The 18,322-nt window shown below is 35.8% G+C and overlaps 1 protein-coding gene across 12 annotated transcripts in view; it reads right to left on the bottom strand.

Moving 5' to 3' along the window:
- Positions 1 to 11,825, bottom strand: part of huwe1 (HECT, UBA and WWE domain containing E3 ubiquitin protein ligase 1) — a 41,375-nt gene extending 29,550 nt beyond the window's left edge. For 9 of the 12 annotated variants that reach the window (XM_028022078.1, XM_028022158.1, XM_028022150.1 and 6 more), the window contains exons 1-15: positions 11,746 to 11,825; positions 9,879 to 9,947; positions 4,091 to 4,140; positions 3,854 to 3,923; positions 3,155 to 3,253; positions 2,462 to 2,668; positions 2,196 to 2,348; positions 2,045 to 2,107; positions 1,847 to 1,924; positions 1,698 to 1,748; positions 1,450 to 1,618; positions 1,269 to 1,369; positions 944 to 1,094; positions 308 to 435; positions 80 to 220 (exon numbers count right to left, since the gene is read on the bottom strand). In XM_028022078.1, the coding sequence (XP_027877879.1) occupies positions 80 to 220; positions 308 to 435; positions 944 to 1,094; positions 1,269 to 1,369; positions 1,450 to 1,618; positions 1,698 to 1,748; positions 1,847 to 1,924; positions 2,045 to 2,107; positions 2,196 to 2,348; positions 2,462 to 2,668; positions 3,155 to 3,253; positions 3,854 to 3,898 (1,386 nt within the window). In that variant the 5' untranslated portion in view covers positions 3,899 to 3,923; positions 4,091 to 4,140; positions 9,879 to 9,947; positions 11,746 to 11,825. Of the gene's footprint in view, positions 1 to 79; positions 221 to 307; positions 436 to 943; positions 1,095 to 1,268; positions 1,370 to 1,449; positions 1,619 to 1,697; positions 1,749 to 1,846; positions 1,925 to 2,044; positions 2,108 to 2,195; positions 2,349 to 2,461; positions 2,669 to 3,154; positions 3,254 to 3,853; positions 3,924 to 4,090; positions 4,141 to 5,218; positions 5,518 to 9,878; positions 9,948 to 11,745 lie in introns of those variants that run through there. The other 3 variants (XM_028022103.1, XM_028022167.1, XM_028022085.1) reach the window with 2 other exon arrangements.
- Positions 11,826 to 18,322: the final 6,497 nt, after the last annotated feature.

Raw genomic sequence — 18,322 nt, 5'->3', positions numbered from 1 at the left:
ACAGTAACTTGGTGAGTAATGACAGCAAGGAAGTGCAGCTGGATCAGAACTAAAGAAAAACTCAATTTGTATAACTCGCCTCTAGTCTGCAAATGAAGATGGAAAGGCCGCTGTGGGACTGAAAGGCAGCCATGTCAAGATTGGTGATGAGGTCCACAACCCGTACTGCTCGTGTCACAAAGGTGATTTGGTCCTGTTCATCACCCAAGAACTTGATCACCTAAGACATAAGTGAAAATTAGCAATCAATTTGCCCCAAATGAAAACTTTTCAGTTATGAATATTCATTATTATAATCTGAATGTACCTTCAGAAGGGCTTCCATCATGCCACAGGAAACAAGGGCTTCGCCTCCAGCATCATAGCTAGCCAGGTGGTAGAGGAATGAGAAGAGCGCTGTGGCAAACTGGTGCGGGTATGGTTCCATGGAAGGATCTTGGAAAACAAAATTTCAACAATTCAGAGTCAAATGTCCACCTGAGTCATTTCATTTAATTTAGCTTAGTATACAGACTAGAGACAAAGTCACAGAGCACAATTCATTTCTTTTTCAGTTCAACTTTTCAACAAATTGATGAAATTAATGAAAAAAATAAAACGAATTTTTAAACAAACAATTAAGTAAATGATTTCTATAGCAGAAAAGAGCTGAAAATGTAAAGGCAATGCAGAAAACAGATAAAATAAATAATTATAATTGAGTAATGTAATTATAACCAAATTCAAACATGGAATATTGTGGATTTAGTAAGTTTGCTGCTGCTGCCCCTCCTCTGGTGATGCAAATCACACACTCCAAATTGGGAGACATTTCACTCAGATATAAACACAGTAACCACAAAAGTAGCTTTATTAAAATTGCAAAACATAAAAGCAGAATGTAAAAGTATCACTTGAGTAAATAAGAAAACATTTTAAAATTCCAGATTTAAGAAATCCTCACCAATCATTGCTTGTATACAGTTGCGCACCAACACAGGCAAGAAGCCATGATAGGACGCTGTGCCCGTGCAGTCGATGATGTTTGAAAGCTTGGGTGTCCTCTCCAGATGGACTATTGATGTTAAAGTGCGCAGAGATGCTGCTTTGATATCCTGAAACAAAATCCAATAATGCATAAAAGACATGAATATAAGTAGAAAAATCTACCCCAAGGAACATCTAATTATGTGAAGGCAATCTTGGTATCTCTTCCAGTTTTATGAATACAATGTCTGTGCAAAAGAAAGTTGGAAGTCATTGAGCAGAAATAGCAACTAATTTCTTACCACAAGCTGTTTATCTGTAATCTGCAAGACGTCCACCAGCTCCTCTATCAAGCCGTTGTATAAAATACTGTTGGCTGACTCTTGAAGTGCATTTGAATACACTGAAAGCAAATAGAGAAATTAAGAATAGAGTAACTGCAGAAAAATATGCCTTTTTCCCAGAAATGATGCTTCTACTCACCCAGTATAGAAATGGCATGTAGTCGAGCCTGCACGGCCTGCAACCTCTTTTTGTGATTTGAGAAACCATGGGCCAGACGAATGTGAGTGAACAGAAGTGTCTGCTTGTCTTTAGGGATGTTGTACATCACGGTCAGCGACTCCATGATTTCAGATGGACTTTCTGAAATCTATCAAACATAACATACCAAGTGTAAAAGCGAAGTCTCATTATCTTTATAAGCCGTATCAATTCCATTATAACAGTACCTTGTCAAGCTGCTCGATGTGAATATAGTGTAGTGTGTTACTACTTGTCTGCTGAAAAAATAAAAATTTAGAACAATTACATAAAACCTAAGGTAATATATTAGTTGAATATCTGCTAGTTTAATTAAATATGACTGCTTGACCTTTACCTTTCTATCCACTTTGACCTCTGGGCCCGGTTCAGCGTAAAACTCAAAGTGCAGTGTGGTGGCACTTGGAGGATACTTCTGTTCATAAACATACAAATAGAAGTACATTATTACTATACATATATGCTGCTAGTAATCCTACTAACCGTCATGATCTAAATAGTTAGTAACTGGGCATCACTGTATGAGCATTTATACCGTCATAGTGAGATCCCTGCAGCATTCAGCCAGGCCAAAGCCATTCTCCTTTCCTCCCCAGCTCTGTAGGAAACAAATAATGTAAGTTTCGATACCCCAAAAATGACAGCTACACTGATGGTGATGAGAAATGGAGCATCATTGTGTAAACCTCAGCCAGGTGTTGTAGGCGAGCCAGGAGAGGTGTTCTTTTATCAGATCCAAGTCTTGTGATATAGTTGGAGCGTTTGCTGAACACATACAATAGGTTCAGCACAGACAGGACCACTTGCATGTCGCATGATGCTAACAAGGTGGTTAAGTGCTGCAAAGGAGTGAGAGCAGAGATTACAGAGGGAGGTAGTTAGCACATGGTGTCACTTTTTCTTCTGAGATGGAAAGAAGAAAAAAACAATGGTCCAAAGTGTATGAGCCCACCTCTATGGAACTGTAGAGATGTCTAGAGAAGCTGTACTCGATGAGCAGAGCTGTGAAGTTGAGCACTGCCAAAAGCAAGGCTTTGAGCTGTCCATTGTCTGGACGGTCACACACGAGCAACCATGACATATTCTCCACTGTCTGGCCTGCATCGCACAGAATGCCATCAAAGCGATCCAGCAGATCCACCCAATGGTAGAGCTCACACTGTCGACCAAAACAGAAAAAAAGTGAAGTACTCACAACCCTAACATTTTCCTAATTGCCATATGGAAATTTGCCAAGTATCTGAGGAAGTGATCGATATCAATTGGCTCACTGTATGCCAAGAAAATAGATCCAACATGCCAAAAACAATCAAAAACTTACAATATTTGCACTGGACAAACTGGATTCATCAGTGTATGGTGGTGATGATACATTTAGATTAGTAAAATCAAATCAATCAAAAATAGTCAAATAAAATTTACTTACTTTTACTTAAGTAAAAGTAAGTAAATTTACTTTTACTTAACCAAGAATAGAAATACTGTATAAGAATCAAAAAAATGTGTTGGATACAGCTGAAATCTGATTTCAGTTTAAACTGCATTGCATGAGCATGATAACCACAACTTCATTGTCAAAAGGGCATAGGTAACAGAAAACATTAAGGAAAGATACATCTATTTTAACAGTTTTGTTGGAAAGTACCTTGCCAATGTTCCAGGTCTTGATTTGTTGCAGTTCAACCAATAGCTGCTCATCATGACATGCCTTTAGCTTCTCTATAAGAATCCTGCAGTCAGCTGGCTGTTAAATCAAAAATCGGCAGAAACAGCAAAGTCAACTTACAATAGAAAAAAAGACCTGTGAATACTTTGTCACTTTACAATTGTGCACATAAAACCCTGTTTACACTTCTTTAAAAGCAGATAGACTGGGCTAAATCTGCAGTAAACGAGATGTATTATATTCTTGCTTTATCACAGAAATGGCTCTGATAAACAGAACTGAATCTTTAAAAAATACCTAATGTATTTGGCTCAATGGCTAATTTAATTTCAAACATTAAAAATTATTGCTGTAAAGAAATCATAACTTAAGCTATTATTAATTACATAACTAAGTTTTATACCAAGTCAAATTTTTAAATAGTAAAGAAAGCCTCTGTATTAATCATTAATGATCTTTTTATGAGATCTCATGATATTGCAATGGAAGAACTGAAAAGAAAAATTCAATTTACAGTAAATGTTCACAGTTTCAAATATATAAGGTAGAAACCAAAATTAGACTGAAAAGATTAACTTGAAATCAACTGGGCACTTAAAAGTTTGAACCATGTTTAAGGTACAAATTCATAATGCTGCACTTTAAAAACCCCTCATTGTCAATTTTAAGCACACTCACAGCTTCCGTAGGCGTTTTCTTTAATTTGCTTCTGTCAACCTTCATTGTAGAGATTTTCTGTCTGCTGCTCCTTTAAGAAATTATGAAAGTACATCACAATACACACGACACAAAATATGTTTAGAAAATGTATAAATAAAACAAATATTAAAATTCACACATCTAAAACAAAAGTAAAAAAGGATGCATAGATAAGAGTTCAACTAAACTGCTGGAGTAAAGAGTTAACATACTTACAGAAAATTATTTGGCAATACCCAATTCAGAGCATCTTCCAGTCAGGTTACCTGCAATCAGCAACACAGTCCCTCACATCAGAAAACAACACAGATGCAGATGGTAAATTCAATTCTGCAGATATGGCTTATATTATTTAAAAGCACCAATTTATCAGCAAAGTGCACAATGTAGCCTACCAACAGACTGCTACACCTCCATACTTAAAGAGTTGTATAAAGCACGGACTGAAACATCACAGGAAGGTATTTTAACCATGCAATTACTATTAAAAGACTCTTCATGAGATCTGATCAATATGTGGTTATAGCTGCACATTTCCTCTGTTTATTGAAACGTCTAATCATCACAAAGCAGACCAGGGCAGGACATTAGCTGTTAGCTTGAAAGCATCATGCGACACAAAGTTAATTAAATTAAAATAACCCCATCTATCAAACCCAAACTCTGTTTAAAAAGACTCAAGTGAGATATCACTTAAACGTAACACCAACTTCACCGCAAGCTTGATCCATCATTAACTCTCCGACATTACACTGATCAAAGTTATAGCCTCCTCGCTAAACAAGCTAACCTCACCATAGCATCCCGTTCTTCGCTCAATGTTAACTTGTCACTTTTGATTTGTATAATTTTAAAAATTAATCTAAACCGATTTGGTTAGTTGGTTACCCAGCGACAACCAAAAAAAGAACTGCACATATCTGAGAGAACAATTTAGCGACTACCTCGATCGATAACGTTTCTACGGATATGTTAACCACTAACAAGCTAACAGCAAGCTACCGGTAAACTATTAAACGTTCTCCCGTGTAAATGCTAACTTACTACTCGTAAAAGTCAAACAAACCACAAAACAAAATCCATTTGTAATAAATAGCCAACTCGCGAAATGTATCCAAACAGAAATCGACCAGTTTTTACAAATTGTGCCAGAGCTGTCAAACAGGAGCTCACAGATTCACCAACCGCTCCTAACCCGGACTATTCACAAATACAGGTCGGGGATCAGCAGGCCGCAAGAGACCCTACAGTACACACTTTTATGCTGCCCCCTCTTCAGCAGGGAAATAACCAACAAACACCCCTTTGGGAACAGCGACAGTGTCGTGGTTGTATATAAAATACCTGAAAAGCTTGAAGTCTCTCCGTTAGGAATCAGTTTATCCAAATTTTCACAGAAACACAGTCGCGGCACGCGCTAGCTAGCAGGCTAGCCACCGTTGGTTGGACACCGAGCCGAAACGCAAAATAAGTCGCTGAATCATTGTCGGACTGGTCTAACGTGACACTGCGGCTTTGATTCTAATTTACGATCGAGCAAACTGACGGCCGACAACCAAGGCTAGTAAAAAGTCCAGTATGTTACTCTATACGCGCCTGTTTCCATAGTTCAAAGCCTTTAGCTATTGGCACTGTCATGACCGGGTAGTGTGCAAAAAGTGAATAACGGTACCACTGCTGGGAGTGTGTAGCCGCCGCTGTGTTTTTTTCAGTGCATATTAATATGGACCAGCGACGATCTTCAGAATGCATCACAGTAACACATCATGCAGAGTACACCCAACAAACGACCAAACAAGAGGAATAAAGAAAATGTAAAAAGTGACATTTTCATTTGTCCCAATGAGCTACACAAGCCAGAACATCATGTCTCTGTGCTCTCAAAAGACGCATCTCTTAATACACTGCTGATGAAAACAGCTGAGCAACAACGCAATCAGAACCACCACAACTAGATACCATGTATACACAAAACATATTCTATAAATTAACAGCAAGTCAATGAAACTGGAGGACATCCTCATGTTTCCACCCACAAATAGTTCATTTATAATTTTAGGCATTTGTGACTGAAGTGAGTCAGTACTGATGAAAACCCCATTAAACTGTTGTCAATAATTAATCCACAATTACTTTATCAGTGACAAATATAATGCCAAACTCGAGTAGGAAACAAGTGTTTTTTTTATTTTTTAAGAGCAAGCCAAATAAATATACATAAATTAGATGTTAGATATGTGAATTATATGTCAAAAGAAGATTTTGATTTAAAAAGAGCACATAATAGTAACAATTCATGAGTAACTTGTGAAGAGCTGTGACCCCCCCCCCCCAAAAAAAAAATAAATCACCTAAACAGCTTAATTCCACTTCAACAATCTTTGAAAAATGTTCAGCATTTTTAGTTGTTATCATAAATGTCAGTCAATTAACTTCTAATATTTTCTTTATTCAGCCAAAAGACCATATTCTTTACTCTAAAAGAGGAATTTTTGAAGTGTGGGGCGTGCCTCCCCTATGGGGTGTATTTTCTTCCATGAGGAAGAAAACATAAAACTAGAAAAAGCAACTGCAAACATTTAACCACCTTCACCAAGCCTATCCCAGTAACTAAATGGATAGATTTTTAGTACTTAACTCTATGGTGAGCAACTTGCCAATTGCACCATCCATGACCCTTTGAGTTGGAGTCACATTCAAACTGGACGAATTGCAAAGTGCTATTGTAGAGCAAGTCCACCTGTACTGACATTTATATAAATCCTTTATTACGCCTTATTTTGAATACTGCACCAACGTAAAGTATAAAGCCATAGCGCATGCTCAACGCGAATCTCAAAAAGCAAAATAAGAACTTAGACTTAAGGAGAGACTGTCTGGGCGAAGCAAACTGAAAAAATAAGAGACCATGACCATGATTATTTTAAGTTTGGAAGATGCTCCACTGCCAGAGTATTGCCTGCCAAGCCCAGGGAATTTGAGAGTAGGCTAAATGAACCGTCATAGCAGAAAGTGGTTTGTAATTTTAGCGCTGTAAATGTCAAGGAAACCGAATCATCATTCCATGTGGTGTTACACATCGCTAAAGCAGGTAAACCCCACAGCATCAGTGAAACACGTATGACTGGAACATCAAATATAGCAACAGCTAACAGTCTACAGAAATAATAGCAATAACAATTTGCTTTCAGAGGAAGAGGGCTAGCTTTCTCAGACTTTGAAAACCCCTGCTCTAGAATACATATACAGTGAACCCTCGCTATATCACGGTTCACCTTTCGCGGTCTCGCTGCGTCACGGATTTGCATCGTGCATTGTGTTCTGCATTCTGATTGACTAAACAGTCTCTCCGCTTTTTCTCTACTTGTGTGTCAATAATGTTGCGGTTTAATATGTACATGTACGTAAAACAGCTTGCCAATTTCAAAAATCTTTTTGCCCAGAAGAAAAAAGAGCGACAACAACTACCAATAACTATGTTCTACTCTCGAAATAACACACCTGCACCGCGGGCCTCAGAAGAAAAAAACGCGACAGAGCGGAGTCAGGATGCAGCGGCTCAGTCAGAAGAGCAGTGAAATACATGTGAGTCACTATTTGTCCTACTGTACTTTGTTGTTTTTTTTCATAATCATTTTTTCATTTTCTCCCGTTCTAATCCAATGAGTCGGGTCGCGGTGGGGCGGTGCTGATCTCCGCAATTTGAAGCCTTCAGTTCGTATTGATGATTAAAATTATTATTTTACAGTACAGTAGTTATTTGTAAAAAAAAATAAAATAATTTTATACAGTACTTTTATTTGCTAAACAAATGCTTGGGCCTGTAAAATGTTTTGTTCTTTGGTTTCAATGTATTATGGAGTATTTCATTGTATAATAATTGTAAAACATAAAGTAAAACTATATGGTTATTTTCATAAATTTCTCTAATCCTCAGGCAAATCAAATGACGTTTTATCAACTTTAACAGTAAGCACATTCTTTGCAGTCAACAGGAATTAAACACATCAGCAACAGATTATATTCTGAATATGTTCTTGTTATCTGAAATTTCCAACCCACAAATGCAAAACAACAGAAAGTTGTTTTATTGTGCGGTCGGCACAGCTAGTAGCATAATCACCCATCCAGCTGTTGGAAATAAAACACCTACCGTGAACTCACAGAGTAACAAAGCTACTTTTATTTCTGCGTCCATGAATAATTTAAGGAGGTGGAAGCATTTGGAACAGGAATTTATCAACATTGATTGAATTTTTTTGAAATGTTACTGAGCATTTTCAACACTTACTAAAAGAGTCACCATGGTTATGTTTTATTTTTCAACAAATTAAGAGACAAATATATGAACTATTTTTAAGTTAAATTAAATGTACCCTACAATGATATTACAATGTAAAAAAAAACAATAATAAAATATAGCCAGAGTGGCTGATTAAATTTGAGGAAGCACGGGTTAATAAGCATTATCCATGTATTCCAAGGTTTTTAAAAAGAGCTAACATTTTTCATCACTGTTTCTATGGCAGAAAAGATGCCAATGTGACCATAGTTTTCTCCAGCTTTATGACAAAGTATTACATCCCCTTCCCCACACACACTGTCGCTGCACACTACTGGGTCAGCTGACTGAAATAAGACTGCCACATTTTTCCCATGCTGAAAGTCCAGTGGGGATAATTGTTGCTCTCTTGTTTGAAAGAAGGCAGATTATATTTTTGTTCAAAAGGTTTTAAAACTATGCCAATTTCTACATATTTTAACTTAGCTATATTTTTACTCAATGTAATCAAACTGTGAGAATCTTGTACAAGCTCATGCCTAAATTTGAGTTAAAAGTTAACATTATGGCAGTGGAAATACCACTGAATCATCAGCCCAAATGTAAAATAGCACTGGAGTTTAATGCAAGAGACTGAAGCTGATAGAAAGATATTCTCCTCAATATGAATGTTGATGCTGGGCAATACCAAAGATATGACATCTTACTTGTATATTATTTTACTGAATAAATCAGTTTCTCTTAGACTTAAGAAGTTTTCAAGGTATCATCTATAGGAAAGCATACTGAGTTTGTCTGGGAAAGCTTCACTTTCCCATCATAACACCAAAGAGGACGTGGGTTAAATACAGACAATTTGCAAGGTGCAGCTCAATCCAGCCAATAATGACCCTGAATCTAAGACATTATTTGGCATTTTTGTCTGCATAATATATCTTTTCCTACTTCTATGGTTTCTTTTTATGTTAAGTCGTATGTAGATTCCCAGAAAGACACCCAAAGTAACTTTCTGGGTGTTTAGAAAAACATTTGAATCATTTAATTCATAAAATATCACATTCCAATTTCAAATATCAAGAACGAAACAAATACAGTGACAGAATTCAGATGTTTCTCAATAAAACAACTTGAATTTCATCTGTATGACTGTTTAGATTTTTTTCTGTAGTGTCTTAAGCAACAAGTGCTGAAATTGGTGCTTTACAGATAAATCAGAATCAGCTCAATTTGCAAAGTTTATACACACAAATAAGGAATTTCACCTTAGCTTCACTTTGCTCTAACTTAAGACATTTTAAAAATAAATAATGTATGAATTAACCTTTTGTTTTTTGTAAATGTGAATATACAGAATAAGTGGAAGAAAAGGTTCCATTAGTGCAAATGTGCATTATATTGATCTGGGAACATTGACTGTTAGAGTGACAGATTATTTATCAGGTAGGAAAATAAGCTGTCTGTGGCAGCTGTTTTTGCAAATAGCTCTCTGTACAAACTGTGTCCAGGATGTGTGGGGACTGCAGAGATGTTGACTACACTTTTCCTCAAATGAATTGAAATAAATCTTGTAACTCATAGATATACATCTCTATTTTCCTTTATGGGCTACAGTTAGTTGATATTAAGCATAAGAGGAGGTAAAAAGATAACATGGGTTTATGTTTGTGGGGCATCGACTGAAATGCGTTGGAAACGAGAACAAAAGATGCTCAAGGTACATACCAGAAAATGCTTTGGTTCATCAGCATCACCATTCTTCCATTTGTTTGCTTTTGATTTCCTTTACACGGTCTGGAAATAAAATAGACGTATGTAAATTAGATAACAAAACTCCCACTGATACGTCAACAAAAAATGAGGTGCCCAGCATCTAGAGTATGTTCGCCAAACTAAATTAAAGTTTATTCTGTGAATTTTATGGAAGAACATAGAGTATAGGACTATGCAATGGGTTTTCAAGTTCTTATGTCATTTCAACGGTCAGTAATTGAAATATGCCTCAGCAGACTTTAAGGCAATTTGCATTGCTACTTTAAGGCTCCCTTCTAATTTGAGCTGCCATAATTCTTTCTGGCACAGATTCAACAAGGTGCTGGAAACATTCCTCAGATTTTTGGGAAATATTTACACAGCACCATCTTGCAATTACTGTGGATCCGTGTAGTCTACTTTTAGCAGCTCAAGTGAGGTTTTACAGTAAGGTAAGACCAGTTAGATCAAGGGAACATCAGTCAAAAGAGGAATTTGACATGTTTAAAAACAACACTGTTGTAAAATACCAAACTGGCAGGATGGAGTCATGTTCTGATGCCAAACTGCAAACGTAAAACAGAAATTCAGACATGTTACATCACCCATTCTTGGCTAGTAGGTCTTAAGGGCCAGCTGGTGTGTCTGATTTGCTTCAACATTTGACATTTTGAGGTAGGGGAGTTTCATTTTGGCATGAATTTGCAACATGAGTTTTCATCCAATTTCTTTTTCACGTGAACCCAAACCGACCAGAAATCTGGTTATTCTTAGTTTATGCAGAAATAAAATAAGAATAGCCTTTTCTATATAGAAATATATTGCACAGCCTCGCTTACCAAACACCAACACATGCGGGACACATTCAGAACCACTACAAACAATATTTTAATCAATTTCTCAATTTCCTCCTGTTACAGTCACATGCCTCCATGAACCACTGTCACGTCATTGACTGATGCGACAAGGCAGGTGAACAGGTGTAACTAATCTGAGATTTATTCATCTAGTTTACAACAGGTCTTGCTGTTCCAACTTTGTTACTGCCACTTGTTCTATCAAATCTCAAGTCCAAACCTACACCGAATCAGAGATACTGGAGCTCATCATTTTAGTGTGAATGTGGAAAAACACCTTGCATCATTAGTTATTAGCAACTGACGTCATACACAAACTCAAGACAAATAAATCCTGCACGAAAGAAAAACAAGAAAGTTAAAAGGAATATATTGAGTATTAGCAGTATAGAAACGATTCAAAGTTTCTTTGGCTAGTTTTACTAACATTAAACTACATAACAGACTTTTCGGGTTGCCACCTACGCAGTTTAAACTGCTGTAGGCGCTAATGTTAGCAGAGTTAATAGCTAGTTACGCGACGTTCCTCCGGCTTCATTCAGCCTTGAAGGCTAACGTTAGCAAACAGCGAAAAGTCAAGTTCCGGACCAGATACACATTTTAGCGTTTAACAATTACACTGCACTTACCAACGACAATTAATGCCAAATAATCTATGACTGGGCTTTGACTTTCCGAGCCTGCCCACATACCTATACACAGAAAACGTCAGTGTTGGTGTGAGCGACGGGTATGTTTGAGAGCTTCGGGAAGCTAACAGGCTAGCACCAAGGGCTGCGCACAATGCTCCATCCGTCAGATCATGGCGGTATGCATAGCAAAGGATGCATTCTCCACTCCTTAGCACAGGCTAGTTTCTGCTGTGTGATTCATTGACGGGCGATTCAGAAACAATGGCTGCTACAGAGTGGGGAACAGGTGTGACTAGAGAGAGCAGAAATTCATGTCGGCAATGCTTATATGGAATAAGGCTTTCTGCTTACCTCGAAATGCGTGTTACATCCACTTCTCCATCTTGCACTAGAATGTGGTAGGACAGTTTGGATCTCGCGAGAATACCTGCTGCTGCCGTTAACCCAGGGCACTTCTTCTTCTTCTTCTTCTTCTTGAGTTTTTTGGCGGTTGGCAACAAACTTTAAGTAGCATTACCGCCACTTACTGGTATGGAGTGTGGTTCGAGATGGACTATCTATTTATATAAATTTAAATATACTCCTACAAATAACAATAATGAATAAACTAAATAAATAAATCATACACATATATATATATATATATATATATATATATATATATATATATACATATACACACACATTCATCCATTTTTATACTTAACTTTATACTATACCTCTCTAGATCATGCACATATTCACAAACACACCTACTATAATCAAATTCTGTGAAACAATTTAGTTGTCTTTAAATATTTAATAATTATTTGTATGTGTTTACTCCCCAAATTCTTCCTCAAAATATCTAATAAATTAATCTTTTCCTTAATACATTCAAACTCTCTTCTCATGCATCTTCTTTCTCTTTCATACTTATGACATTCTAATATAATATGCTCTATTGTTTCATATTTTCCACAGTAATCACATTTGCCATTATCATGCTTTTTTATTTTAAAAAGTGTATAATTAAGTCCTGTATGTCCAAATCTTAATCTTGTTATCACCCTTTCCTCCTTTCTATTTCTTCTTCCATTTCTTCTCTCTCCTACTATTTTCTGAATTTTATAAAACCATCTTCCTGTTTTTTCTTCATCCCACCTTTTTTGCCATCTTTCCATCAGTTTTCCTTTAACCATACTCTTTGCCTCAGATTTACTTGTTTTAACTGTAAAACCAATAGGATTTTGAATTGCCCTCTTAGCCATTTTATCTGCTCTCTCGTTTCCTTCAACCCCAATATGTGCTGGAACCCACACAAATATAACTATTAAACCCATATTTTGTATCCTAAATAATGTATGAAATATTTCTAATAAAATGTCCATCCTACTATCTGATTGAGTGTTCTTTAAACTTAATAGTGCAGAGCTAGAATCTGAACATATCACTGTTTTTAATGGTTTTATTTCTTCTACCCATTGTAAAGCTAATAATATTGCCAACATTTCTCCTGTGTATACTGATAATCCATCTGTAATTCGTTTTCCCATTTTTAAATTGAATTCTGGTACTACAAAAGCTACTCCTATTTTTCCATTTATTTTTGATGCATCTGTATAAATTTGCATATATTGATAATAATTGTTTAAATGTATCTGTACTGAATAACTATCTGCTATGTAAGATTTATCTTGTTTCTTTTCCATTATTGACATATCTACTGTTGCTTCTGGTAGAATCCATGGTGGTGTTATTGATATTGGTGTTTGACTTATTTCTAAACTATTCATTTTAAATTCTTTTATTGTATTTTCAATTGTCCATCCAAAACTCCTCATTTCTTTCTTTTCTTTTTCCCAACATGGACTTAAAATTTCCCTAGTTGGATGATCAAATTTATTGCTTTGTACATTTAACCAGTAATTTATTTCTAGTTTTGTTCTTCTTAAATCTAATGGCATTTCTCCCATTTCTACTTGTATTGCTGCTGTTGGTGTGGTTTTAAATGCTCCAGTACATAATCTTAATGCCTGGTGTTGAATAATGTCTAATTTGACCAGATGTGTTTTAGCTGCTGAACCATAAACTATACAACCAAAGTCTATGTTAGATCTTATCATTCCAGTGTAAATCTGTTTTAGTGATTTTCTATCTGCTCCCCAGTCACTGCCAGCCAAGCATCTTAAAATATTTAAGATTTTTTTACATTTATCTACCACTTTTTGAATATGAATATTCCATTTTAGTTTTTCATCGAACCATATTCCTAAAAATTTTATACACTTTACTTGCTCTAATTCTTGATTATATAATTTCAATTTTATTTCCTTGTTTAATTTTTTCTGAGTAAATATCATTACTTTTGTTTTTTCAACTGAAAACTTAAATCCCCAGTGCAACGCCCATTTTTCTATTTCAATAATAACCTTTTGTAATTTTCTTACAATGAAATCTACATTTTTCCCTCTTTTCCAAACAGCTCCATCATCTGCAAAAAGTGAACATCCAATTTCTTTTCCAATATCTTTAAATACATCATTTATCATAATTAAGAACAATAATGGACTTATAATACTTCCTTGCGGAGTTCCATTTTCTACTTTATATTTTCCTGAGATCACTTCACCAATTCTAACTTGTATTTTTCTATTTGTTAAAAAGTCTTTAATCCATTTAAATAATTTTCCTTTAATGTCCAACATATATAATTTAATTAATAATCCCTCAACCCACATCATATCGTATGCTTTTTCTATGTCAAAAAATACTGCCACTACACTTTCTTTATTTACTTGTGCTTTTCTAATTTCATGCTCTAGACATAACGTTGGATCATTAGTGCTCCTCCCTTTTCTAAAACCACTCTGAAACTTTGATATATATCCTTTACTATTTAAATAATATACGATCCTATTGTTAATCATTCTTTCCATTATTTTACATACATTGGATGTTAAAGCTATTGGTCTGTAGTTTTCTGGGTTTGAATTATCTTTTCCTGGTTTTGCTATTGGTACTATAATTGATTCCTTCCAGTTCAATGGTAGTTTTCCCTCCTCCCAAATTTTATTATATAATTGCAATATTATGTCTTTTGATTTTTCACTAAGTTGTCTTATCATTCTATAATAAATCCGATCTTTACCTGGTGCTGTATTTTTTGTCTTCCTGAGTGCAGAGTTCAATTCAGCTTTTGTAAACTCAACATTTAACAGATTATTTGTTTCTTCAACACTCTCTACTAACTCTTTATATTTAAGTTTTGTATTTTCTCTCCCTTTTCTTCCCTCTTCACTAATATTATTTGAACTATGAATTTTACTAAATGTTCTTGCCAATATTTCAACTTTATCTTCATCTCTTACTATATTTATATTATCCATTTTTAATATAGGATATTCAAACTCTCTCCTTATGCCATTCATTCTTTTAATTATTTTCCAAATTTTTTCTATTTTGGTTTCTTTCCCTATTGTGCTACAGAAATTCCTCCAATATTCTCTTTTAGCATTCTTAATAGTTCTTCTTACCATTGCTTGCTTTCTTTTATAATCAATTAAATTCTTATAAATTGGGTTACCTTTTAGTACTTTAAATGCTTTATTTCTTAACTTTATTGCTTTTTTACATTCATTTGTCCACCATGGCACCATTTTCTTATCATTTCTACACCCTGTTTTCTTTATAGAATTATCTGCTGCTTCCATAATTATTTTACTAATTTATAAATTTATATCATTTATATCCATTGTCATATCTACTTTCTCTAAATTTATTTGACTCAAGTATCTAAATTTAATCCAGTCTGCCTTATTAAAATTCAGTTTTTTATTGACCTTTATATTCTTATTTAAATTTAATCCTACTCTTATTATAATGGGATAATGATCACTACCTATTGTTGAATTTTTATCAATGAACCACTCACAAATACCAGCTAAAACATCTGAAACAATTGTTAAATCAATAACTGATTCCATCCCTGTTCTTACATTGATTCTTGTTCCCCTCCCATCATTAATACATACAAGATTTTTCATTCCCATTAATTCTTCTATAACCTGTCCATTTCTATCATTACTTTTACCCCACAATGTACTATTTGCATTAAAATCCCCACACCAAATTATTTTCCCTTCCAAATATTCGGTTAACTCCTCCAATATTTCAATTGATAATGTTTTGCATGGATTATAAAAATTTATTATTTTAAATTTGCCTTCCATCCATCCATCCATTTTCTGTTCACCCTTGTCCCTAATGGGGTCGGGAGGGTTGCTGGTGCCTATCTCCAGCTACGTTCCGGGCGAGAGGCGGGGTACACCCTGGACAGGTCGCCAGTCTGTCAGGGCAACACAGAGACATACAGGACAAACAACCATGCACACACACACTCACACCTAGGGAGAATTTAGAGAAACCAATCGACCTGACAGTCATGTTTTTGGACTGTGGGAGGAAGCCGGAGTACCCGGAGAGAACCCACGCATGCACAGGGAGAACATGCAAACTCCATGCAGAAAGACCCTGGCCGGGAATCGAACCCAGGACCTTCTTGCTGCAAGGCAACAGTGCTACCAACTGCGCCACTGTGCAGCCTAAATTTGCCTTCTTGTTCCCATATTTCAATTACAATATATTCAAGTTCTTTCCCTTTCCCTAATACCTGATATTGTATCCCTTGTTTTATAAATATTCCACATCCTCCTCCACCTCTCTCCTCCTGTCGGTCTCTTCTAACACTATTATATCCTTTAATCACAAAATCTAATGTTGTTTTTAACCATGTTTCCTGAACACAAATAATTTCTGGTTTATCCTCAAGACTATCAACATAACCTTTAAGTTCCTGTCCGTTAGCAATTAAACTTCTTGCATTCCATTGTAATATTAGCATTAATTATTTTCACCTGGTGGTCCTGATCTACCATCTACCTCCAGCTTTTTGTTTATGTTCTCCCATGATCCCTCTTTAAACCCCAAAAACTTTTCAGCTCCTCTCACTATTATTTTAATTTTCTCAGTTTTATGCTTGGCTTGGTCAGTGCAGTTGATAACATATGCTACAAATAATATTAGTTTTTCTACTGATACTGTGATATTATCTTCTGATTGTACTTTGTTTTGCTGTGGGATTTGGCTCGCTATTTGTTCACTCTTTCTTGTTGTCTGCTCCTTCACATTTTTAACAGCTTCCACATAACTAATGTTTTTAGTTGTTTTAATCTGTATAATTTCTTTTGCCTTCTTCCTTACCTCACATCCTCCATACGTAACTCTATGTTGCCCTCCACAGTTACAACATTTTTCTTGTGCTTCTTCTTTACATTCTTCTAATTTGTGATCTTCACCACATTTTGGACATCTTTGTTTCCCTTTACAAGCTGCTGCTATGTGTCCATATCTTTGACACTTGAAACAACGAAGTGGTGGAGGGATATAAGGTCTGACCTGAAAACTAAGATAACCTATTTTGACGTTTTGTGGCAATTCTTTCCCTTCAAATTCAATGAGGATTGACAAACTTCCTACTCTTTCTCCATTTATTGTTCTTGACAATCTCTTCAAGTTATTTGCTTTTGCTCCTACAATACTTCGCTTAATTTTATCAAGATCTTCATCTAGAGGGATCCCATAAATCACTCCTCTAGTTTTTTTATTTTCTCCCACAATTTTTTTCTCCAACACAGTTTTTTTACATATATTATCCACATTTAAAGCCTTATTTTTTTGTTCTTCATTTTTACAAACTACCAATAGGTTTCCATCTCTCAAAATCTTTACCATTTCAACATCTCCAATTTTCTTTTTTATTTCTCTTGACACCACAATGGGGCTGATGTTATCCTGTTCTTCTTCGTTCTTAAGTTTTAATATTATTTTAAATTCCTCCCTCACAACTTTCCTCCTAACTATCCTTTCTTCTTCGGAACTACTTCCTTCCAGTTCTCGTTTATTTCCTTGAATATCACCCATTTCCTTTCCTTCATCTGTTTTATGCCTTCCCCGTCCTCTCCCTCTTCCTCTCCCCACTGGCGTCCACCCTTCAAAATCCATGTCTTCCTCATTTCCTGTCTCCATTTCCAACCAAACCATTCACATACCAGTTTATGCCAAAATCCACCTTTTCCAACTCTGATATGTGTTTTGTTTTGCCGCACTCCGTCTCACAAAACCAGCCTGGCCTCCAACTCCCTCCGAGAAAAAAACTTCCGGGTCCTGCCAAACCCAGGGCACTCCTTTGCGATTGTTGTTATAAGACAATCGTTTCATTTGGAAGAAGAAAAGCAGGTTACTTATTTACCATCACTGCCAATCTCAGGCTCATAATATATTGTAAAACCGAAAGCACAGGGAAAAATCCCCTAAACAAAGAACATAGTCAAAAATGAGCGCTTGCTAAGCTTCCTAAAATAACACTGACACTTTTATAGGAATTCAATTTAAATCCAGAGGTGTTCAGAAATACTTTATCGGAAATTTCCATAGGGAAATTAAAGTTCTTCATAGTTATTGTAGATATGACCATGGGGAGGAAGAATATCCTGCATTGATCTGTATTACAGCAGATCTGAAGAATTCTGATCTGCAATAAGAGAGGGAACAAGAGAGGAAACTCTCTTATTGTAATGTAATCTTGTGAAAGGAATGCACTTAAGTGACATTATATTCTTTCTTTAATGAAAAATCTATTGTGCAAAATCCTCTCCAAAGCAGAGCCATCATTCTTTATCAATTTGTTCAGCTTTTTTAAGCTTCAATGCCGCAACCTCGACAGATAACAGCAGAAGAGGTAGTACCGTCAACAACAGTCTTATAGAATATCTGCAACATTTTGAGGAACCTGAGCTTCCTCAAAAAGCACAGTTTGCACTGTTCCTTCTGGTACACAATTTCCCTGTTTTGTCTTTAGTCCAGCCTGTTGTCCAGGTGAACTCAGAGG

This window comes from Xiphophorus couchianus, chromosome 1 (assembly GCF_001444195.1).
Source record: "Xiphophorus couchianus chromosome 1, X_couchianus-1.0, whole genome shotgun sequence".
NCBI lineage: Eukaryota > Metazoa > Chordata > Actinopteri > Cyprinodontiformes > Poeciliidae > Xiphophorus > Xiphophorus couchianus.
Note: the sequence above shows the minus strand (reverse complement) of the source record. Positions and strands in the feature narration are given on the sequence as shown.